The sequence below is a fragment of the Stenella coeruleoalba genome, assembly GCF_951394435.1.
Source record: "Stenella coeruleoalba genome assembly, chromosome: 19".
Taxonomy (NCBI): domain Eukaryota; kingdom Metazoa; phylum Chordata; class Mammalia; order Artiodactyla; family Delphinidae; genus Stenella; species Stenella coeruleoalba.
This window is the reverse complement of record NC_137165.1, coordinates 37,990,515-38,014,530: the sequence shown is the minus strand read 5'-3', so window position 1 is coordinate 38,014,530 and position 24,016 is coordinate 37,990,515. Positions and strand designations below refer to the sequence as shown.

The window sequence follows — 24,016 nt, the reverse complement described above, 5'->3', positions numbered from 1 at the left end:
TGATTAACTTACATCTATTGGACTGATGAGAACATGCTGGCTAAAAATGATCATTATCAAAACTTGGAGGCAGCATGGGAAAATACGGCACAACAGCAAGTAAAAAATCAAGATATACAAATAAGATGACAAAATATAAATCTATTACAAATGGAAAACAACTGAAAAGAAATACTAAAATTAATTTTGTATGACAATGGTAGACATTGATTTTTTTTTACTTTATATTTAAATTTTTTAAGTTGTTTTATTCTTTTTTTTCTCTCTGCATGTATTTGTATGTTCACACTGAAGGAAAATGGATCAGAATCCCATCTTTAAAATGGAGTCAAGTTTCAGTGTTTCTGAATTCAGAGAATTGAATTATGTAACTAGACCAAACAGTTCTCCAGGAAAAAATAGAGAAGAAGGAGGAAGGGGGGAGGAGAACAACAAGAAGTATAATGATAATACTTTTAAAAATCATTATTCTTAAAGAAAACAATTTATCCTGCAGCTATATTTTTAACTCTCACAAACTAAGTTGAACTCTGCACTGAAGATTAAATTTTCCCAAAGAAGTTGTGTAGAAAAAAAAATATTAACAAATAAGTGTTGAGTAGTTGTCTTTAATTTTTAAAAAGCCAAAGAAAAGAATGATGATAAATTATGGAATCCCAAGTCATCCCATTCCTATCCCTAACCTGGGAATGTGAGTCTTGACAAGAAATAGCCCTTCTCTCAGGTTAATTTTAGAGCTGGACTCACTCAGAGGGGAGAGATGAAGCACCAATCAACATCATTCAGTCTCCCCAACCTCAGCCTAAAATAGCCAGGTCACTGAGGCAAAACTGATTTGGGGGCTGAAAGGGTCTGCATCTCAGCCCCAGCTGCCTCCTCTCTCTTGTGTTCTTGCAGCCTCTGACTATACACAGAAGCTCTTGGTGGGGGTGGGGGGAGGATTAGAATTCAGTGAACAGCTGATTTTTAAAAAGAACTAATCAGTTTCAATTTATCAGTAGTTGGTAAATTTTTAATTTAATACATTTATATTTTTTCCTCTGTCATTTTAAAACATTAAAGAAACTGAGTAATTTCAGCTAACATTTAGACTTCTATTTTTAAATGGAAAAAATCAACATAAAAGTGAACCGATTTCAATTATTAACTTAAATTTGTTTCCCTTTGAATTTAGGATAAGAAAAGGTGGGCTGCATTTTACAGGCGTCTAGAGATCTGAATGAAGATTTTTGTGGGGTGTAACTTGCTTTTGTTTTAGGAATAAAGAGTAGTGGACATGCTCCCCAGGGAGAAAACCTGAGAGGTGCTTCTATTAATTCCTAAAGATTTAAATTAAATGAAGCAAACAGCACTTAAAGTTTCTGGGAACTGGAATGCCCTCCCAAGTACCCTCTTCCTTGTTCCCAGATATAACAGAAAAGGTTTCAGGAGATCGGGGTTCCTATATAGGGAAAGGCCAAGGAACACAACAGCCTTTCTGAGACCATCTTTTAGCCCTTTCAAAAGTACACACACAGCACCAAGAAGAGTCCCCGGGCAACAGACCCACACATTCTCGCCAAGATAATTTTTTTTTTCCCCTGGCCTCTTAATTTTCCTCCGAATGTTCTTTGCTCTAGTACAAAGAACATTTGTATTAGCTTGCTTTTCACTTAAGAAATTACTTCTTGAATACCTACTATGTGGCAGGCAGTTTCCAGTTCGTTGGTTTGTTTAAAATTGTTTATGGTCAAGAGCTGACTGAATATGAAGACTTAGAAACAGGGGGTAGAGTCGGAGGAGGTGTGGGGGGTGGAAGAGAGATATCGCCCACCTTCTTGGAGAGAAAACATTTTTTGTCTGCTCAGCAACTGATGGCTTATGGTATTTTAATTTCTGCAGACCCATGGAAAGAAAGAATATCACAAAAGTAAAAATCCGACAAACACGTGGCTGGCAAGAACAAAACGCGGATTTGGAGGGTGGGTTTTTAAGGTGGTGGAGATGGAGAAACCGAGTTGGAAGCCCTCCCCCACCCCCACCCCCAAGCCCCATTTCTTTTCAGCGCGCGGGGAAAACGGGGAGGGGGACAAAGGTGGAGCGTGCAGTTAACTCCTGACTTTTGAACGGTAGAAAATCTTCTGCCAGAAGGGCGGTGCGCCGAAGTCGGAATCGGCTCACTGACTCTGCAAACACAAAATAATAACAAGAAAAAAAAAATCTAAGGCATTCATATCGGTGCAGCCAACACGTGTTGCGGAGTCGGCCCGGGCCGCAGGCGACTGAGACAATGGGGTCGGGGACCGGGAAAGGGAGAGTGACCCCCTTCCTCACCTGCCCTCGCAGCACGCGTGCCCGCGACAGAATTATTTCTCCCTCCCTTAAAACCCAGAGCAAAACCCCAGCTTCCGCCCAGTTCGAAGAGACTCTGGTATGACTGGGGGTCCACCCCCGCCCCTTTCCCTGGTTCGCTGGGTAAGGGGGCTCCAGGGTCCCCTGGCCGCGCTCTCCACCACCCGCTGGCGCCATCCCAGCCCCCGCCGCTAGAAACTCGTTGGCCTCGCTCGCCCCTCGGCCTGGGATCCCGGGTGCTCGTGGACCGCACGCCCGGCTCTGCGTAGCGTAGCCGGGACTCCGAAACGCGCGGCCAACTGCCCCCTCCCCCACCGCCGAGACGGGGTGCGACCGCCCACATCTCGCCCCTTGCCCAGTCGGGTCCATCCCTCGGGTTCCCGGGGCTAGAAGATCCGGAACGAGTTGGTCAAAGGCGAGGGAAGGGACCAGGGCGGATCCGCTTCCCCCTCCCCAGGCGGGCGGGGGAGGGGCCGCCGCCCCCTCCTCCGAGCACAGCTCCCGCCCCTCGCTTCCCCGAGCGCCGAGCGGAAATTACCCCCTCCCCCTGCGGGTCTGACCTGGGGACGTGGGCGGGGCTTAGAGCTCGGCCCCCGGCCCTCGGCGCCTCTCCCGCCTTCCCGCCGGGATCCAAATCCCGCACCCCAAACAAAGTTCCGAGACCCGAACCCAGCGCTGGGAAAGCTGCCGTCGCTGTCGCGGGTGGGACGGGGGTAGGGTACTCCACCTGTCTGCCCCCGCGTCAGGGAGGGAGAAAGGGATCATTTAGATCTCCACCCTGTCACTCCCTGCCTGAGACCTCCCCCTTTGGTTAGCCCGGGTCCGCTCACGCGACCACTCCTCTTCCTTCTCTCCACCCCTCCCTCTCTCTCGGGGTCATCTTGGGCCGGATCCGCGCTTTCCCCCAGGACCACGAGACGTTATAGTTCAACAGCCGAACCCCCGGTATGAACCCCGGGGGAATCCCGAAACATGATTTCCTGTGGATCCCTGGTTTCCAGCCACGATCCCCCGTGTTTCCAGCTTCCCAGTCCCGCGCTCGCCGGGCCCCTCGATCCTGTATCCCCCGAGGCGAGGGATTCTCCTAGCGCTGGGGCTGGGAAGGCCGAGACCCCCCCCCCCCCACTTAAAGATGTAGGGGAATAGCGCTTTTCTTTTGAAATCATCGGCTCGCGCGACCCCCTCTTGAAGACCCCAAAGTCCTCGGCTTCTCTTTGTCTCTCTCGGCCGTCCCCCGCCTGTCAGTCGCTAGCAGTTAGCTGGGGTAGGGTGGGCAAACTCCCCCCACTCCCGGCCACTCGAATAAAAAATAACCGCACATTTTATCCAACCCATTAAGAGGTGGGAGATTCTGGGCCGGACCACTCTCCCCCCAGCTAGGGCCCGGGTAGGGGGATGGGTGGGGGGCGGGGCGCCTCCCTAGGGGCCAGATTCTTGCAAGGGGGTGGGGGCAAGTAGAGCTTCGGGAAAACAGCCCCCACCAGCCCAACTTACCCGGGGGGTGAGTTGAGAGGCACCCTCCCCCCGCCCCCGGCCGGGAGTTTGGTGGGCTGGGCCGTGTTGGAGGGCCCAAGGGCCCAGAGGCGTCGGGGGTCTTCCCCTGCAGGGTGGGTGGGGGCTTTCACCACGTGGCTTCGCCTTTTTTTTTTTTTTTTTCCGCTCCATTTTTTTTTTTCAAGTCGATTTTATTTAGAGGCGGCGCCAGGGCGGCCGCGGAGAAACGTGACACACCAGCCCGCTTGGAGGGGTTTCGGACAGAAGGGAAGGAGCCGCGCCGCGTCGTCCGCCTCCCAGCGCGCCGCGGGCACTTCTCCCGGGCCTCCCCGAACTCTCCCGCGACCTCTGCGCGCCCTCCGGCCGCCTTCCCCTCCTCGGCTCCGGACAACTTCAGGGGTGGGGTGCAAAGAAAGTTTGCGTCTGCTGCCGCCGCCTCCCGCCTCGGCCTAGGAGGCTCGCCGCCCGCGCCCGCCCGCTCGGCCTTGCCCAGGACTGCGTCCTGCCCGAGACCGCCACCATGAACAAGCTGTACATCGGCAATCTCAACGAGAGCGTGACCCCCGCGGACTTGGAGAAAGTGTTTGCGGAGCACAAGATCTCCTACAGCGGCCAGTTCTTGGTCAAGTCCGGCTATGCCTTCGTGGACTGCCCCGACGAACACTGGGCGATGAAGGCCATCGAAACTTTCTCCGGTAAGAGTGCACCCACCTCCCCGGAAAAAGCACCGCGAAATGCCTAAACTACGGGGACCTGCTCCTCTTATTTCCTTGCCCGCCAACTCCTCTCTGCCCCCGGCCTGCGGGGCTTGGCCTCGGTACCGACTCCCATCCACCTTCTCCGACGCCCCCTGCGTCCCCTCGCTGGCCCCTCGCGCGGAAATATCCGTCTTTCCTCGCCCCTTCCTCTTAGCCCGAGATGAAGAGCTGGAGGCTTTAGTGAGGTGATTCTCCTAGCCCCCAACCGACGGGGCGGGAGCCCCTGTTGGCAGGAGTTGGGGGGGGTTCGCCACCGAGGCGAACTCAGTCTGGGCGCCCTACGTCAGTCCCTCGGTGTCCGAGGCTGGACGCCCCCACCCCGTGCGCACCCCCTCGCCTTCCTCCGCCGTAGGCCTTTCCGGGCTGGGAAGGGGTCCCCGCTCCGCTCCCGACCTCCAGGGTTTCCGTGGGGACGGCAGCCTTCGGGCCTGACCTGAGAGGAGCGGGGTCCCGCCTACCGCCCAGGGCCCGGGGCTTGAGCCATTTTGATTTGAAAGTGGGGCGTGAGCGGGGTGGCGCGGCGGCGGCGGCGGCGGCGGGTCGCCATGCTGCTTCCCGAGACGCCCAGGCTGGGCCGAGAGGAGCGCGCGGCGGCCGCCGGGGACCCTCCTCGCGGGGCCCAGCTCCGTTCCCCCGGACCTCGCCAACCGGCCGGCCCCGACAGGTGACCACCCCGCCGCCCGAAGCCCTTCTCCCTGGTTCGACAGGAAAATAAAGTTTCATTCTGCAGCCCCACCCCCACCCCCCGCCACAGACTTTGGGAGAAACGGGGGAGCCCTTTCTCGGCCCCTTCTCCCCACATCTGGGAGCCGTAAAGGCAGCCGGCCCACACGGACGGACGCCCTCGCACCTCCCCCAGATCCGGCTCCCAGAGCCGTCCACTACTCGGCTACCTCAGTGAGAGAACAAAACAAAAATTCAGAAAACACGGTAATGAATTTAGAGAGTCCACCATTCCCCAGGCGACCTTTTCGCATCCGGCTGCGGAACCCACTACCTGGATTCCTAGGAAGATCTCAAATCCCAGTAACTCCTGAATTACTCTGATTTCTCCTTCCTTTTGCCGCCCCCCCCCCCCCCCCCCCCGCCGTCCAAGCTCTCATGTTGTCTTTTTCAATTTAATCTTTAGGGAAAGTGGAGCTGCAAGGAAAACGCCTAGAGATTGAACACTCCGTCCCCAAAAAACAAAGGTAGGAAAGAGCTCTTCTCTGGGGAGGGGGTCAGCCTGGGGGCGCTGAGAGGCTGTGTTCAGGGGTCCATAGTGTCTCCAGTGGAAGAAACCCATTACTGGCCTTCCCACCCCCAACTCCGGATGTTGGGGGCAGGGAGGGAAGATTGGCTAAGATCTTGTAATGGGTGGTTTACAGCTTGTAAAAAAAAAAAAAAAAGCTGAGGCTGGGGTGGGCTAGGAGATGTTACTTGGAGAAGTAAAAGCGAGAAAAATCAATAGAGGAGGAACCTTGTGGAGTTTGTTCATGGTGTGTGGGACCATTTTTGTGGGGAAGCTAAAAATCTTTAGAGAGTTGAGACTCATGGACATTCAGCAAGTTTCTAGCAGGACTGTTTTTCCCCCCCTTCCCTCACCATAATTCTTAAGTGGATTGGGAGGGGGTCCCCTTTGACTCCCTAGGGGAAGTGGAATGAATTCCTGCCACCCAAAGAATTCTGTGCTTTATTTATATTTCTGCAACAGGCAAAGACATTATTTTTTCACAGACACCTATCTCTAGTCCCTCCCATCACACATCCTCCCCTCCCAACTGGATTTTGCAAATATGCTTTGGCTGTACTATCCTTTCTGAGCCCCCCACCCCCACTCCTTCAGTCCATTGTTGCAAGGGGACCGACCATCTGGGGTGAGAGCTTTGTGTTCAGGCTGTGAGCTGGGGCTCTTTGGAGGGTCTAGAACTCCCTGGATGAATGGGTGTGTGTGTGTGTGTGTGTGTGTGTGTGTGTGTGTGTGTGTGTGTGTGTGTGTGTGTGTGTGTGTGTGTGAGAGAGAGAGAGAGAGAGAGAGAGAGAGGGAGAGAGAGGGAGAGAAAGAGAGAGTGTGTTCCAATACCTTCCTATCCTCACTTCAGCAAAGGGGGTAACTCTTATGTTATCCCCAAAGCTGATTCCAGTCTTTCTGCTTTCTCAGACCTGACTTTAAACATGTTGACAGTGCAGAGTTTTCTCTCATGTTGCAGCCCCCAGTAAGTCTTTGATCTTCTCCTCGCTTTCTCCCCTCATTTCAACTGGAAACTTGCTACATTTTAGAATAGTTCCTGGCCTTTTCTGGGTGGGAAGGTGGAGGTGGGTGGCTGTGTTTTTCTGAAGGCAGTTAAGAGAGTCTAGAAAGTTTAATGTGAGAAAAATCTGTTCCGTGGTTTAGCTTGAGATACTTAAGTAACTTGGAACTATTGTTTCTATAGATGATCAATATGGCTTGTAACTATGTTTATAGAGCTTGTGATGTAACCTCAAGTGCTTGAAATACTTTGTTATTGGAAAGGCAATTAGAGTTAGGAGTAAAGAGACAATAAAATCGGAAGAAAGAAAAAAAGTCTTATTTATTATTTGGAAGCATTTCCTGGAGATGGGAATGAGAGAGCTATGTACACTGACATCAGTAGATCTACTAAGAAGATAGTGGATATTTGACCTGAAAGCTAAGTGTTTGAAACATGTTGATGGACAATAACCAGAATAACTGGAATTCTGAAATATATGGAATTTTTTTCTTTTGCTCTAAAGGATGGTTTAAATTTTAAAGGGAATAAAGTGATAAGCAAGAAAATAGCAAAATGTGATGAAATGGAACGCAAAACATTTATATTTTAATTTTCATGGTGCACAGTGTTTATGGATCTTTTCCCCTAAGCCATCTGCTTGCTTTAAAGCCATTTTTAGGCTCCTTCTTGTTCCCTCCAAAATGTATTACTGAGGGCTCCTTTGAGTTGGGAAGGGGTGGGGTTTGTGAGGAGTGGGTACAAAATCTTCCCTTCCACACCCATATTCAATCTTTTGTGTATTCTCCCCCCCTTCCTGAAATAATTTTTGAGCACAAACATTGAGTCAGTTGTGTTTTTTTTTTTTTCTGAGTGGTGGTAAGGCACTTCATTTTTCTAGAATGAATCAATTTTTGAAGTTTTAGGATTTAAAAAAAGAAAGTTTGTTTTCATGAAGTCAGTTTGCTCTCTATCATTTTGTGTTCTTTGAGGAAGCATGTTGTGGTGTGTGTTTTTAGTCTGTCTGAAAGTATTTCTTCAGTTGGTTTGTTCCTGGCGTTTTCAGTCTCATGATGTATAGAACAGGAACTAGTTAATTAATTATGACTAATATATTTTAAGCAAAATGAACAATGGTGCATATATATATTTTGTGTATATATATATTGTTTTTACTGTTTAAAATAGTACATCTTCTTGATGTACTCAGTTCCAAATGAATTATGACTTTTTAAACATTTCTAAGAGATTCATAAAAACCTGGCAACCTAAATGTTCCTCTTTTTTTTTTTTTAAGAAGGGGGTTATCAAGAAAATGATAAAATATTTTTTAGCAGTTAACTCTAACTGATTTTGAAGTATTAATATATGTTGTTTTAACCTTGTATCTATTTGCTAAATATAATTTATTCCTTTTTAAGAACTCAAGAGACTGAACTTTAAGTTGAAAAACTGAAAACATTAAGTTGAATTTTTAAAATGGGTGGCGTTAAATTTCTCTGAGATCACCTTCCCAAATACCCTCTTAGTCAGTGTTGGAATTTTGGTCAAGAGTTTCAGCTTATTGTTGAGAATTTGTATATATTCACTGTCAAGTATTAGGACAAAGGAGGAAAACCAAAAGCATTTTAAAGACAGTTGTGAAAAGGATTTGTATGTTTTTTTTGTTTGTTTGTTTTTAAGACACTTGAGTAGTTAAGGTAGAGGGGTATCATGTTAGTGAGGCTTGGGTATTTGGGGAGAAAATTCCTTAAAAGGGAATTAAATTTTTGTTTCATTTGCCACTGTGTGTGCCTTTTTCTAGAGGAATGTGGCCTAAAGATAGCATACCTCCTGTCCACTGGTGTCATCAAAATAAAAGTTGTTGCTGTTAAGAAAAGTAGTGAAGAGATGTACTGCATTTCTCTAGGTGAAATGTGTTCAAGTTAAAGACTTTGATTTCCTTAGGCAGATTAATGGTTGTTTTCTCTGACTTAAAATGAGGTGGGCTAATAACACTTTCCCTTAAATTTCTAAATATCAAAAAGCACACAAAAATTGGTCTCCTAGCCCTATAAGTGTGAGAACTCTCAGAAGAGAAGTATTCAAACTTAATTCTGATTTTATGGTTTAATTTTCTGAAGTTACTTGCTTTAAAAATCTCTGCAAAGGGATGTCTCGTAAGTGGCAAAAATATTTTTAAGTGATTTGCGGAGACTCTGAAGAAATAATTGGATCACTAAATGTTTTCAAAACAGACAAAAATTTTGCCTTCAGAAATGGGTTTGCCTTTAAGGAAAATTGTTCTTATGGGCTGAAAATTAATTATGGGCGTTGTTAAGAAACAAGGGAATGTCTTTAAAAAACAACTGTAAAGGAGGACAAGTACTAGGGTGGGAGTACTTGCAGGCACTTTTGCCTTAGTGGTTATGGTTGAAAGATACGTCTGCCCAGATAATCAACTAGTAAGTTTAAAGTAGAAACGGTTTGTGACACTTTTAGTAAAAAGGTTTTCTTACTAATACCAAGTTTTTGAGTTTTAAATAAGTTGATTCTTAATTTTTCTGCGTTCTTTGGAGGAAAGGTGGAAATCAATTCACTTTACCCATTTTAATTTTCACCTAGAAAATAAATGTTTACAAATTCATAAATTAAGTTTTTTTCACTGCTAGAGAAATCTTTAACTTGTTATTTAGTGCTCAGTATTTCAAGGTGACTTTCCTAAAGACAGTGGTATATGATTATCCTTTGGAAGAGTTGTAGGTTTCCAGAACACTTTATTTTCTAACCCAAAGTAGAAAGATGAAATTTTACTCCAGTGGTTTCCCAGATGGAGAACTTTTGAGTAAAGAGGGGGAAGAATTGTAATTCCCATCACTAATTTATTCAAAGTATAGTTAGCTGTTTCAAATGTAAAGTTTTAATGGCATAGATTTTGCTGGAACAAGAGCAAAACATTCTTTCTTGTAATTATGTTTTAGAGACAAAATACATGACATTCCCATTGGAAGAATCTTGATTCAAAGGTCCAGAGCTTCTAATCTTTTTAAATTACCTTAATATATGTTATTTGAATCATATTTTATGTGTTTGGGTACTTTTAAGGCTTATTTTTTGAGCTTATTTATTCTATAATGTGTAACAGCCAGTTGACAAAGATACCATTGAGATTGGCTAGTGAGTATAAAATTTTAAAACATTAAAATTTTAGTTAAGTGAAAAGAGGGAGACCTAAGTGCTATTTGTGGAAGTCTAAGGGTTTTTGTGTTGAAGAGATATGTATTGGTTGTACCTGTGTTGGTTTTCGTGTGTGTGGGGGGGGTGGTAGTGTTGGTGATGTTGTTATTAGAATAAATGTATGAAGCAAAGGCGTTTGAAGAACAGACATTTTGCCAGCTGTTAGAATTTAAATTCAGTCTTGTTCGCTCCCCATCCTCTTAAAAGATTCTTAAAATGTGGCTAATGCCTTCCAGAAAGTGCAGCTTAGATTTTGGGATGGGAGTGTTTGGGAGAGAAAAGAGGAGGAGGAAAAAAGCAGCAGGGGAGACTGGAAAAATCAGACGAGTTAGTCCTGGGTTGGAAATTCCAGACGGGGAGAAAAAAAGAGAGAGAGAGAGAGGGAGAGAGAGAGAGAGAGAGGGAGAGAGAGAGAGAGAGAGAGAGAGGGAGAGAGACAGAGAGAGAGAGAGAGAGAGAGAGAAGAGAGAGAGGGAGAGGGAGAGGGAGGGAGATGGGGGTTGGGGTGGATTGCCCGCTTCCCTTTTAAAGAGGAGCGGCTAGAGGCGCACAGCGACCCACGGGAGGAGGGGGTCGCAGACACCAGGTTTGGAAGACGGGTGGTAGATTCAGACCAGGGCAAGGCGATTTTTGCTTTCGGAGTTGCCTGCCTTCCCTTCGCTTTTTCAAAAAACAGAGAAAGTCGCGGCGGCGCTGGAGGCGCTTCCTGGAGAGCCCGCGCCGGCCCCGCTGCCCTTCCCCGCCCGCCGCAGACCAAGCCCAGCCCCGGCCGCGCAATCTCTGCCCGCTCCGCGCAGGGGCCCTCGCCTGCCTTTGAACTAGCCCCTACCCGGGAACATCCGCAGGCCTGGGTCTCCGACGAGGGCTTCCTTTCCCAGGGTCCCGAGACCCCTGGCTGCGGCGCGCCGGCCCACAGCCTCGCCTTCGTCCTGGGAGCCCCCAGATCCCAAACCTCGCCGCGGCTTCCCCAGCCTTCCCCACTGGGAGAGGTCCCAGGCCCCGCGGTGCAGACCTTCCAGCGCCCGCGCTGTCTCAAGCCCTTTACATTCTAAGGCAAAAGCTAAAGGCTGGGGGGTGATTGTGGAGTGAAGAGTCAGGGGAGGGAGGAAAAGAGCAGGTCAGGGGAAAGTAAGAGGATGGAGAGGTGGAGAGAAAATGGAAGTCCATGTTAACTGTTGCCCTCTCCCAGGAGCTGAGGCCCCTTGGCCATGGGGCATAGAACCTTGGAGAGTTAACAGCGTCGCATAATCTGTAATCTTCAGTAGATAGACTGTGTGTCCCCATGTTCCAAAGGCTGACTGAAACAATAACAAAGGGAGTAATAGTAACCAGAGGTTCTATGATGGGTTTTATTTATGTTGTAAAAGATTGACAACAGGTCTTCCATTTGGCCACTGGTGAGGCTTTGAAGATCTTTCTCAGGGTCTCAGTCAGTGTTTGACTCCATGTTAATGTCAAATTTGCATAATACCATTTCCACCTGGGCCCAGTCCACACCTTTTTAAATGTCTGTCAAAACAAATAAGAAAAGGTCTCTCCTCAAAAAACGTGGAATCAAAATGTATGCTTTTTTGGTTATTGATAAAAGTTTGATTTAGCTAGAAAATGATCAACCAGGAGAGTGCCTGTGACAACACAAACCGTTTCAAGGGCGCATCGCCAGCAGGGAGATGTCCAGTCCCCAGTTTGTTAACTGCATTCTAGTAGAAGAACTTGAGTTTGTTCAAAGGGGGCTCTGTACTTTTTAGTGGGTCCAAGGGGTCATCCTAGTATTGAACAAGCAGAGCCAGCTTTGTAAGACCTGCTTCTCCTTTGCAGCCAGTAGGTTTGCAATAGATAGTCATGGAATGAAGGAACAACAGGCTGGAACAAGCTTTCACCCTAAACGCAGACTGCTGAAATCAAACGTGTGTTGATAATGGGTAAATCACAGGAGAAAAGTAGGTCTGGACCTCATCATTTTAATATAGTTGGAGAAAACCTGATTGCGAAACACTGAAGTGTAACTGTATACAGAACAAACACCACCAGAAATGCAGTCCTAGTGCAGAAGTCCAGGCTTCCAGGATTTGATGTTCTGGTTGTGTGGCAGAGAGCAGAGAGCATGGCGAGCCCACCAGTAAACTGCTTTTGTATGAAATACAGAGCAAGAAGCTGGATGAGTAAAAGAATTTTTGACTGGATTGTCCAGATATTTTCAACACCCCTAGGACAAGTCTGATTATTAGACAAGTGGCATTTTGGTGGCTAAAGGCGTATAAGTGACCCATCAGGATGGGTGGGAATTTTGGCCATAGTTTAGGGGGAAGGTTGTGGAGACAGGAGAAGTGGAGGATCTCTCTTCATTTTCTCTTTCCCTCTCCAATGTATCTGTTTTGTGGATTCCAGTCAGTTCTTTCACCGTTTCCTTAGGAAAAGTGGGTTAAGGAAGGCTTCAATTTTTATTCATTTTGCGTTAGTTTCAGTTAAAAAATTAGTCCTTCATCCAGATGTTTTGGCCACCTGAAATGGAAAATGTTAAGTCTAAGTGAGGTGTGATTGCATAGTTTAGTTGATTGGATATAGTTAGAATCTTTAAGAGGAGAAATCGGAGAATTTAGAAATTTTTAAAAAAATTGTCTTGTGTAAAGGTTGTTTGTGGAGTCTGAGTTCTTTGGCAACAGGAGCAGGGAGGACAGGAATCATTTTCAGAATTCTTGAGGCTCAAGGAGGGAGGAAGCTCTATTATTAGGTCAGAGTCTCATGACCTACCCTAGGTCCCTCACTCAGTCCTACAGGAGTGTGGAGGAAAGGTCTCTCCAGGAGAGCTCAGTGCTCAAAAACAAGAGTTTTGGAGTCAGGCAATGACCGGGAAACTGGAAAAGTTACTTAACCTCCTTGAGCCGTCATTGCCTTAACTGTAAGCTGGTGCTATTACACATTAGCTATTATTTGTTTCCCATGTGGACCTGTGCCTCCTGTCTTTGGACTGTGTGTAACAGCTTGGCCATATATCTAAGGCAACAGGTACGGTGTTCAGGTACACTTCTGTGAATATGGCGTGTAGTTTATGTGGAACGATGATGGATAGGCATATTGAGGGGGATTGGTGTGCAGGATGCTTTTGATCACCTGTGTGCTGAAAGGAAAGGCCACCTTTTGGGAGAAGGAGGTGAAGCTCATCAGGGCAACCCTCAAGAGCCCCTTACCACTGTCTCTTAACCATCCTCTTAGGAGAATGGAGCATACATTGCAACGTTGATGCCCTCAACCTGGGCCAGGTTCCTCGCTGAAATTTCACACTTTTGGTGCTCCTGTCAAAAGTGCATGTAGGATAGGACTTTGATGAGAGGAGAACTATCCTAATTCTGCAGATGAGGTGTTGTAAGAATTCAGGATGAAGGGGACTGTGTAAGTCCTTTTGGGGGTCTGAGGAAGAAGAAATGGGCAGCTTCCCCTATCTGGTAGGAGATGGGCATGTTTGTCTTGAAGTTCCCTTCTTGCTTAAGCTAACAAAGTAGGCATTCAGGAGTTGGGGACCCTTGGATGCGGAGGAAGTGACTGCCATGGCTCCCCTTCCCGTGCCTCTTAGATAGCAAAGCCACAGTGGTCTCAGTTTCTCTACCTGGTCTGGAAACAGTCCCCAAAGGGGTGCTCAGGACCCACTTTGATGTCCACTTGCTTTTTTCAGCCCTCCCTGCCCCAAAGGTACAAACTCACAAACCCACAGACATATAGCCCCTTTCCACATCTCAGTCCAGGGAATGAAGGTTGAATCTTCTCTTAGTGGGGTGGGGAGAAGGGCTTCCAATCTGGATGTGGTTTTAGGCCATTTAACAGACTTGTGACTTTATTCAGTTACTATAAAGGGTTTTACAATTAGTTTATGCGGAATGATGTGTGTTGCCTCTTTTCTGGAGTGGCATTTGGGATTGCTTGGGGCTTGTCACCTTTCCATCAGGTACTCTGAGGAGGAGAAAATGGGGGGAGAGAGGAACTGGAGTGGGGCTGTTGGGTGGAGTAAGCTTGGTGAGGCTATCTATTCAGAGTTAGACGTATTTATGCCACTTCCTCCTCCAGGTCTCTGAGTTGCTTGGGAGGAGAAGTCCAACTGTAATAGAGAGCAGTTGCTTTGGCAGGATTTGGAGACAGAACCCTAAATTAAAGGGCAAAGATGATCCTTCACAGACGTGGCTGTTGGTGGCTGCAGCCAGTGTGTTCTGAGCGAGGATGAGATGTAAATAGGATGTTGGCTGCGGAGACGGCAGGGTTAAGAAGAACAGTCTCTTCACTTTTCTAGAGTGTCCACTCCAGCAACCTTTTATTTAATGTAGAAGGGAAAATCTAGCTGACTGAAGTTATTTTATATAGAGAGGTTTCCTCCCGACGTTTATTACCATTTGATTCAAAGCCGCTTCTGCTGACTTTTTAGAATAGAGTGGAGTGATATCTGTCCAGAATAAGCTGTGGGAGGCAAGAGGTGGAATAAAATGATCTTCACGAACCTCATAACCTCACAGATCTCTCGGATCATATTTCTTTCACTTTCCCACCCTTGCCCCTGACCATCTTGAGTAGTTTCCTTTAAACTTTTTTTTTTTTTTTGCGGGGGTGGGGGGCATGCCTTACGGCATGGGGGAGCTTAGTTCCCCGACCAGGGATCGAACCCCTGCCCCTTGCATTGGAAGTGCAGAGTTCTAACCACTGGACCGCCAGGGAATTCCCTACACTTCTAACTAGAAGAGGAATGATGCCTGTCTAGGCCTGAGTTCCTTTGTTCTCCTCTTCAGAACATCACATGGTCAGCCACTTTAGCCTGGGTGTGTGGGGCTCTTGCCAGTCAGTCATTAGCCATTTTTTGGAGATGGAGTGGGGTGTTAATTTTAAAAATATATATTTACAACTAAATCATGCAAGAAAATATTTAACATGGTATAGACATTTGATAGCTTGCATATTGCTCCAAAGCTTGGTACTTCTGATCATGCATTCATTCACACATGTATGCGTGCACCCACTTATTTTTATCTATTCAGAGTCTACTATTTATTTATTTTTAATAAATGTATTTATTTATTTATTTTTGGCTGTGTTGGGTCTTTGTTGCTGCGGGCGGGCTTTCTCTAGTTGCAGCGAGTGGGGACTACTCTTTGTTGTGGTGCCCGGGCTTCTCATTGCGGTGGGCTCTCTTTTTGCGGAGCACGGGCTCTAGGCGCAAGGGCTTCAGTACTTGTGGCACGTGGGCTCAGTAGTTGTGGCGCACGGGCTTAGTTGCTCCGCGGCATGTGGGATCTTCCCTGACCAGGGCTCGAACCTGTGTCCCCTGTATTGGCAGGCGGATTCTTAACCACTGTGCCACCAGAGAAGCCCCAGAGTCTGCTACTGACATGCCCTCTGCCAGGTTATAGAAATATAATGAAGAACAAACAAAAGACCTTGGTCTTTACAGTGGAGATGGCAAAGAAATACAATTTATCAGATCATTTTTCTCCAGGAGCTTTTAGGTTTCCACCTCTATCCTTTTTTCTTTTTTTATTCTTTATTTTGCTAAGCTGAATGTCATAGCCAAAAAATAACCCACCTAAATTTAAAATTAAATTTTTATATTAAAAATTAAAATTAATATGAAATAATTAAAATAATTTTACATAGTAAAATACACATAACATAAAATTTACCATTTTTAAGTGTACAGGTCGGGTGTATTAAGAACGTTCACAGTGGTGTGCAACCATCCTCTCCGTTCGTCTCTAGAACTCTTTTCATCTTGCAAGATTGAAACTGTACCCAGTAAACAGTAACACCCCATTCCCGCCTCCCTCTGGCCATATTTAAAGATCACCAATTTTGTTTCTTACATGGTGGCCACCTCCTCATTCTGTATAAAATGGGGGTCTTTGCCTGACCCCTCTCCTGAATTAAACATTTGATTATTTATTGGGTTTTTATTTAGCATTATTGGGTCTCTTTCAGGGCAGGGAAGGGAGACATAGGGAGGAGGAGCTGCACAAAAGAGGTGCAAGATAAAATTCCTGCCCTCCAGTGTTTTCACTTTAGATCCAGGAAAAGCTGTGGGACAGCAGAGGCTAAGAGACTGCAATGAGAGGCACACAACCTCAGGAACTAACAGGAGGTAGGCTTTGAGTGAGCTTAAGCTGTGTTTTTGGAGGACAGGCAGAAAAAATAGGAGTGGATTCAGGAGAGCACTGTGGACAGGCAGGGAGATGTTTGTGGGAAGACAACTCTTCTGGAAGAGAGGGATGGCATCCTAGTGGGGAGAGGCCCCCAGGTAAGTATGGCAGATGTCCGTAATTTCCCTTATTGAGCATCTTCTTTTCTCTAGAGCTCTGTGTGACGTGCTGTGGGTCAAAAGACGAGTTCCTTCTGCCATAATAGGGAGCACAGGGCTTCCCTGGTGGAGCAGTGGTTAAGAATCCGCCTGCCAATGCAGGGGACACGGGTTCGAGCCCTGGTCCGGGAAGATCCCACATGCCGTGGAGCAGCTAGGCCTGTGGGCCACAACTACTGAGCCTGCGCTCTAGAGCCCGCGATTCACAACTACTGAGCCCACGTGCGGCAACTACTGAAGCCCTCTCACCTAGAGTTCGTGCTCTGCAACAGGAGAAGCCACCGCAATGAGGAGCTCATGCACCGCAACTAGAGAAAGCCCACGTGCAGCAACAAAGACCCAACGCAGCCAAAAACAAATAAATAAATATTTAAAAAATGCTTTAAAAAATAATAGGGAGCGTTTATTGAGTATCTATCTACTCAGAGCTAGGCACTGTTCCTTCATTGAATCCTAAGAACGCTGCAGGCATTAGTCTTCATTCCACAGAAGAAGAAGCTGGAACTCTGAGTGGTTATGGTAACTTAGCCAAGGTCATACCTTGAATACTGGTGCTGGGTTTCAAACCCAGGCCTTTCTTTCTTCAAGGCCGAGCTCTCTTAGAAGGTGGGAATAGCTGATCCTCTAACATTCAGAGAAGTTGAATGTTTTGCGGGGGAGAGCATAAGGCTAGCAAATAAAAACATGCCCAACATTAACTTCTCCCTGCTCTGAGCCTCTTTCCTCCGTAGGTGTTTCATACTCGTCTTGCATTATTTTTCCTCTCACCATTGCGATGTTCAGGCAACCTTGAATGGTTGAAGAAAACTAAGAACATTCTCCCCTTGTCTGGGCAGCTATCATGGGAGATGGGAATTCTGCTTTTAGTGAAAAACCACGGAAAGGGGGCTGAATGAAGTGGAGAAGGACTTGAGTGGTTTAGGATTCAGGCGTCAACCTCAGTTTGCCCTTCTGCCAGATGTGTGCACACTGTGGGATCTGGGGTCAGTATCTTCCTGGGCCTCGTGTCCTCATATGAAGCCTCCCCATCTCCATGAACCCCGCAAAAAAAAGCTGGTAGCTATTTTGAGTTCTAAGAGCTTCCATCCTTTGGCATTCCTCTAGGTGCCAGGGCTGGCGCTTTGGGCTAATTTTTTTTTTTTTCCCTTCCCCTTTCCTTTTGTTTGGGTTCAAACCTGGGGAAAATGAGAGGTTGGGGGGAAGGGCGCAGGGATCGAGTGGCTTCCCCTCCCATCCCCCCTCCTCCTAGCAGGAAGGGACAAAGAGTTGACCTTTGTTACAAGCCTGCAGAATCATAATTCATAGCTCATACATGCTTTTGAGGAGCGAGAACCCAGTTACCTTTCCCTGAGGAGCAGGAGCCGGCTTCATGGTGTGGTGACAGTGGCTGGCTAGTGTCACCTTGGGACTAGGCACTTAACCTCTCTGAGCTTCTTTTTGAATTGCAGAATGGAAATAAAAATATTCTCAACCTTCTGTGGTTTAGAGGCTCAAATCAACCTGTGTTCTAGGCTCATAGGAGAGTGTGGATTGTAAACCTTAAAGTACTGTGTAAACGTGAGTTATTAATAAGACTATCAGTAATTGATGACACCCCAAGAGGGCAGACAAAAGAAGGTCATTCGCATCCCCAGACAAATGCCCTACTCTGCATGGAGGTGTGACTCTTCGATTATAAATTTTCTGTAGCGGCTCCCAGAACGCCCTGGGAGAGGAGGGTCTTTTTTTCGAGGCCCGGAAGGCGTCTTGGTTCCGCGCCCCCAGCCCACCCCACTCCCAGGCCTCAGTTCCTGCCTTCTCAGTGGGAGGCCTCCCGCCCGGGTCCTGCCTCCTCCCACAGCCCAGCCGAGGTCTCCAAGGAATGCCGCCTCCCGGGCCATTTTCTCCCCTTCTGCTTCTGCGGCCCCACTTCCAGCCCCCTCCCAGCCCCCTGCCCCCAGCCGGTTCCCACTTAAATGCTTGCAGGCCTGTTCGCAGGCGGGAAGCCCCCTCCCCCACAGGACCACCTCAGTCAGCCCTGACCACGGGGAGGTCGGGTCTGGATTTACTAAAGGACCCCGGAGGGGGAGCCTGCCCCTCGCTGGCTGCCTGGCTCACTGATGGGGTCGGGTTTCGGCCGGTGGCTCTGGAGAGAGAGAGACAAAGGGCAAAGTCCTGGTCCCCACCCCCACCCGGCAGCCCCCGGCGCGTGTCCCCTCCCCCTCCGGGCCCTGCGCGCGTAGCCCAGGGCCCCCTGGGCCGGGTGGGACGGGCTGGGGAGAGTCGGGACGCCGAGGGGGTTCTGGCGGCAGAACGTTCTAGACCGCCGGGCCCCGCAGCAGAGGGGGCCCCCGGGGACATCCTCTGTCCCCCTCCTTGTGCTCTGCCGACTCGGCCCACCCAGCGGCCGGGGTGCGGGGCCGGGCGTTCAGCTTCCCCTGGGTGAGGTGAGAGGGGCTGGGGGAAGGGGCCGGCCCACGTGGGGCACAGGCCCGGCGACGCCAGCCCGGCCGCTCAGCTGCTCGGCCCTTCTCAATTGCCCGTTCATGAGGACTCCCCTCCTCCCCCCCAGCTGCTGCCAGCCCTCCCCCACTCTCAGCTGCTGCCGCCCTTCCCCGGCACCTCTTTCTCAATTGCCCTGCCCGCGCCTGCTTTCCGCCGGCCTCCTGAAAGGCCGTGTTCGCCGTCCCTTGGGCTGTTAGAGACCTTGCCCCTGCTCCCCCCAGGATGGATGAGAACCGTCTCGAATGGTGCTGTCGTGACGCCCTGGCAGAGGCTGGGGCTGGGGAGAAAGACCTCTACAGAGAGGGCATTTTGCTCCCTCACAAGCGAGGGCAGAACTCAGGGTAGGTGTCCATGTCAGAAGAGAGTTATTCTGATGAAGACCTACACGCTGGAAAGAAACAAACAGCAGCTTCCTGAAGTTTTCGGCCACCAACAGGTCTGTGTTGGCAGCCGTGGAGAGGAGACAAGGCTTCCGTGAGGTTGTTAAACCTCCTGTTGGAGGGTCACACCAGAGCGCCTTTCCACTAGTAGGGTGAATTCGTATTTTTCAACGTATGCTGGCATGCATTCTCATCCTTTAGCAGGAACACTGACAATTCCAAGAAGTACCCAAACTCCACTAGGGTCTTTCTCAGTGCAAATTGTGAGTTGCAGAAAACTGATTTCTCTTGAGTCTGGTCTAGTATCCTTTTCTTTGCTTCCCTGCCTCCAAATCCTAGCCTGGAGCTGTGCTTCCAAGCTTGCGGGTCCCTCCTGAGGAGAGAGCCTCTTGCTCCATTTCCGAGGCATGCCCCGCAGGGCTTTCCTCAGGGTGTCAGCTCCACCCTCAGCCAGGTCTCTGGGCCCCAGAGTGCCAGACCTTTTGTCTCTTAAGCTTTCTGGAGAGATGCTGACACCTCCACTGGGGGGTGAGCTAAACCAACGTCTCTAGTGAGGCTGGGGCAGGAAGTGGTCTTTCTAGGTCCCCTCCACCTTACCCTCTGTCAGAGCAAATTAACACCCGCGCCGCTGCCCCACCCCCCCACCCCCCGAAGAAGATCCTGGAAATGCTTCCCACTGCTAGCCAGAGAAGGCAGGTGAGCAGTGTCCCCAGTGGTTAATTTCTTATCCACACCATCGCTGCCTGCACCAACAGGGTTGCACTGCTTACACTGGGTCACTTCTCCTGTTTGTCTCCACGCATGAGGTTGAATCTGATGGCTTCATCACACCTCGCACTTCTCACTGTGTAGGGCTCAGGAGGCCAGCTCTGGCTCTAGGAGCCCCTCAGGTGAAAGAGCACGGTTCTAGGCAGAGAGAGCACGGTGGAGGGAGGGAGTGGCAGTTGGCCCAGGCTGACTTGGAATTTGACTGGAAAGAGCTCCACTGTCTCAGCTTCTGTTTTGGCTTCCTCTGGCACTGCCTAGATGGGCAAGAAAAAAAACCCGTGAGCTCTCTCTAGTCAAACGGTGTATTTCCGAGATGAGTGAATTGAGCAAAGGATTTATTCCTCTTCTGCTTGCTTTCCAACATCGGGTGGCGCCTCCCACCGGCCTCTCACCTTTGCAGCCCTGCCTATCCCAAACCAACGTGAAATTTTTCTAGACAGAATTTTTGGTGACTACACTTTTTCCCTGCTAACAAATCTCTCTGACAGTCATCCAGCCGTATTATAGTACAGTTAGCTCTTCTGCAAGTTAAATCCTGTGCCCAAATTGGAGCCGCATGCAGTAAAAGCCAGTTGGCATGCACTTAGCCATACAGGATATGGGCATTTTTCCTGCTGCTGACATCGGGGCTATACAACTTCTGCTGTGTTAACACTTCTTGTCAGAGAGAAAGGAGCGAAGTTTGGTGAGATGAGCATAAACCAGCCTGGGAGGAGGCTGGTATAAGCTCATCATAAACCAGGTAGGACTAGAGCTCAGCATAAACCAGCTGAGTTCCAGTCCTACCTCAATGTTGCCAAGTCTCTTTCCTTTTCCTGAGCCTCAGTTTCTCCATCTATGAAATGAAGGTGACTATTTAAGACCCTCTCAGACCTCGGTGTATGAATCTTATTCCCTCAATGTAGGAATCTGATTTTCTTCAATTGGAACTTCCGATTGCCAGGTTCATGGGGTGTGTGTGTCCTTGGTCATGTAAGAGGCCTAGTGAATCCCCCTCTTCTTCCCTGACTCCAGGTAGGCCAAGAGCACATTAAACACAGCACAAGAGCCTGCCAGAGAGGGAATGTCGTCCATCCCAGAGTTTCTCCCCGAGATTTGCTTTTCCTTCCTATCCTCAGAATTGGTTCAGGAGCACATGTGGGACAGTGTGTGTGTGCCTCATACCTTTAAAAGACCATGTTCGTGGGACCACAGATACATTCCAGTGGTGTCCCTGCTTTCCAGCTCCTCCCCCCGATACCTTGACCCCTTGGTGGTGGCATCTGCCCTGCTTGGTCCTGCACCTTCCAGTAGGTCAGTGTTTTCCTTTCCAGCCCCTACCTTGCTGGTCAACCCACCCGACTGCCTGCCTGTCTGGCTGCCCTGCCTCTGGATCAGCCTGGCACGGAGCCCTGGGCATTGGGCCAGCTCCTCCTCCCCTCCCCAGCCTGGCCCGCTTTCTCAGCTACTGCCATGCTTGGAGCGTGCCAGGTCCGCCCCCTTCAGAAGCTTTCCTAGACAATTATTTTTTTCTCCACCTCTCCACTCTACAGGGATAAGGAGGCAGGGTGGAGAGGAAGGACTAGGTCAGTGGTGATCTTATGGAAAGGGCAGAGGTTGGCACGTTAGGACATCTTTTATGTGTGATTTCCAGCTGGGGGAAGAAAACTGGGATGGGAGCCAGCTTTGGGGGGGGGGGCGGTGCTTATTCTCCGGTGTCAGCCGCATGGGACTCTTGTTGAGGAGTCAACAAGATCACCCACTTCTTTTCTTTGGCCGCACTGCGTAGCACCCGGAACTTCCCCGACCTGGGATCGAACCCACACCCCCTGCAGTGGAAGCATGGAATCTTAACCACTGGACCACCAGGGAAGTCCCAGGATCACCCACTTCCGAAAGGGTACTGTGGCCAGCCCACCTCCCCAACCCACTTAACCTTGTCTGTTCTCTTCTCCCATCCCAAACCAAACTGAGGGGAATTCCCTGGCAGTCCTGTGGTTAGGACTCCTCGCCTGCACTGAAGGGGCATGGGTTCGATCCCTGGTCGGGGAACTAAGATCCTGCAAGCCCCGCAACATGGCCAAACAAAACAACACAAAACAACAACAACAACAACAAAAAACCAAACTGGGGTCCCCTGCTGGACTGTAAACTCCTGAGAGCAGGAGCCTTACCTGGCTTCTTCATCCCTCCATGCTGTGTACTGCAGCGTAGTGCCTTGCACTGTCCAGTAGAAGTGTGAGGCAAGCCACGTGTGTAAGTGTAAATCTTCTAATAGCCACATTAAAAAAGAAAAAAGTGAAATTAATGTAGAAGATTAATTCAAAATTACTTTTAAAGTTAATTCAAAAGATTATTAGTTCAATATGGAATCAATATAAACGATTAATGAGATCGTTTACTTTTGGGGGGCTACTAAGTCTTAGGAACCCAGTGTGTATTTAATTTTACTGTTAGAGCCTGTCCCAATTCACATGCTAAATTTTCATTGGAAACAGTTGATCTGTATTTAGAGTTCATAAAATATACAGAAGAAAAAGTTACATTATACAAACATTTTAATTTTAAGAAAAAATTCAGTTGCTGCTTTGAAGTGCTCAGTAGCTTACACGTGACTAGACTAATGGCTACTGTAGTGTGGACAACACAGGCCCAGTGCCTAGTAGGTGGCAAGAAAATCTAGAATGATGCCACGTCAGCTGGACACCAGAAACCTTGGGGGAGTGGCGGTGACCTTCTTGACTGCCGATCAGAATGGAAAGAGCATGGTGTTACTGCAAGTTTGAAAAATCCTAGTTGCTCACTCTTAAAATTGCCAGGTAATAACCCCAACTCCATCCCCAGTCAAGCTTAGCTTTCTAATTGCCTTGGGCTAGTTTCTTCCCACACTTTCGAGGAGATGTCTGCAGGCTGGAGTGAATTTTGCATTTTTCTGGTGGAGAGTGTTCTTAGCTTTTATCATATTTCCTAATGGGAACCTAGTCTCCAGGAAAAAAAAAGGGGGGTTAAGAACCACTTAGGCAGACCATTGAGGCACAGAAAATCACTCTAATGAAGAAAGTGTATCGCTATAGGTGGACAGGGTTGATCTCTGTCTGGGGACACAAGATCCAGTAAAAAGGACTAATCCTAATCCTTTGGTCCCTCATGTGAGAGAAACTGAGGTCTAGGGAGTTGAAGGCCTAACTTGCCCTAGAGCAAGCAGACTGCTAGTCAGAGAATCACGGCCCGGGGGAGGGGTGGAGGTAAAGGGTCTAATCTGGAGATCCTGGTTTAATCCTAGTTCTCTGGAGAGATGAAAGTCCAGGTTTGACTCTGATAGTGGCCTCTGGGGGTTGAGGCCCCAAGCCTGAAAAGATTTCCAAAACCTACTATTGCCTCTGTCCTCACAACTGGTCTGCCCCACCCTGGTTTAAAGGAACGCTTCCCTCTCGGGCAGGGTGAGGCCCACGAGCGTGATCAAGACAGCACGCTACCCTCTGGGAATGGGGGTGGAAAGAGGAAGGAGCTGGTTTGCAAAGGTTTAGAAAAAGAAGACTCCCTGGGGCAGTTTTTAGCTGTCCTCCGGAAGACCTGAAGACCGTTTCCAGGGTGCATTCCGTCCAGGTGTGCATTCTGTCATATGGGGACCCCCCTTCTGAAAAGTGTCCCATCTATGCATCTGTTTCGCTCTCCGCTGGACCTGAGGCCCGTTCTCCCTGCCCTCAGCCGGCTCCTCACCAGGGCCTGGATTCTTGCTAATAAAAATAAAAGAGGAAAAGCTCATTGGCTTAGACCCATTCATTTTGAATCTGTGATGACTTTAAAATTGGGTGAGCTAGAATTATCTTTTTATTTTTATTTATTTATTTTTACTGGAGTATGGTTGCTTTACAATGTCGTGTTAGTCTCCACTGCACAACAAAACGAATCAGCCACACACACACAGATATCCCCTCCCTTTTGGACTTCCCTCCCACCTAGGCGACCACAGTGCATTAGGTAGAGTTCCCTGTGCTATAAAGTATGTTCCCATCAGTTGTCCATTTTATACATAGTATGAATAATGTATACGTGTCAATCCCAGTC

General features: G+C 48.4%; 1 protein-coding gene across 3 annotated transcripts in view; it reads left to right on the top strand.

Annotated features, from left to right (window-relative positions):
* Positions 1 to 3,705: 3,705 nt before the first annotated feature.
* IGF2BP1 (insulin like growth factor 2 mRNA binding protein 1) overlaps positions 3,706 to 24,016 on the top strand; it is a 44,974-nt gene continuing 24,663 nt past the window's right edge. For 2 of the 3 annotated variants that reach the window (XM_079904828.1, XM_079904827.1), the window contains exons 1-2: positions 3,706 to 4,520; positions 5,713 to 5,773. In XM_079904828.1, coding sequence (XP_079760954.1) covers positions 4,346 to 4,520; positions 5,713 to 5,773 — 236 coding nt within the window. In that variant the 5' untranslated portion in view covers positions 3,706 to 4,345. Of the gene's footprint in view, positions 4,521 to 5,094; positions 5,248 to 5,712; positions 5,774 to 24,016 lie in introns of those variants that run through there. The other variant, XM_079904829.1, reaches the window with a different exon arrangement.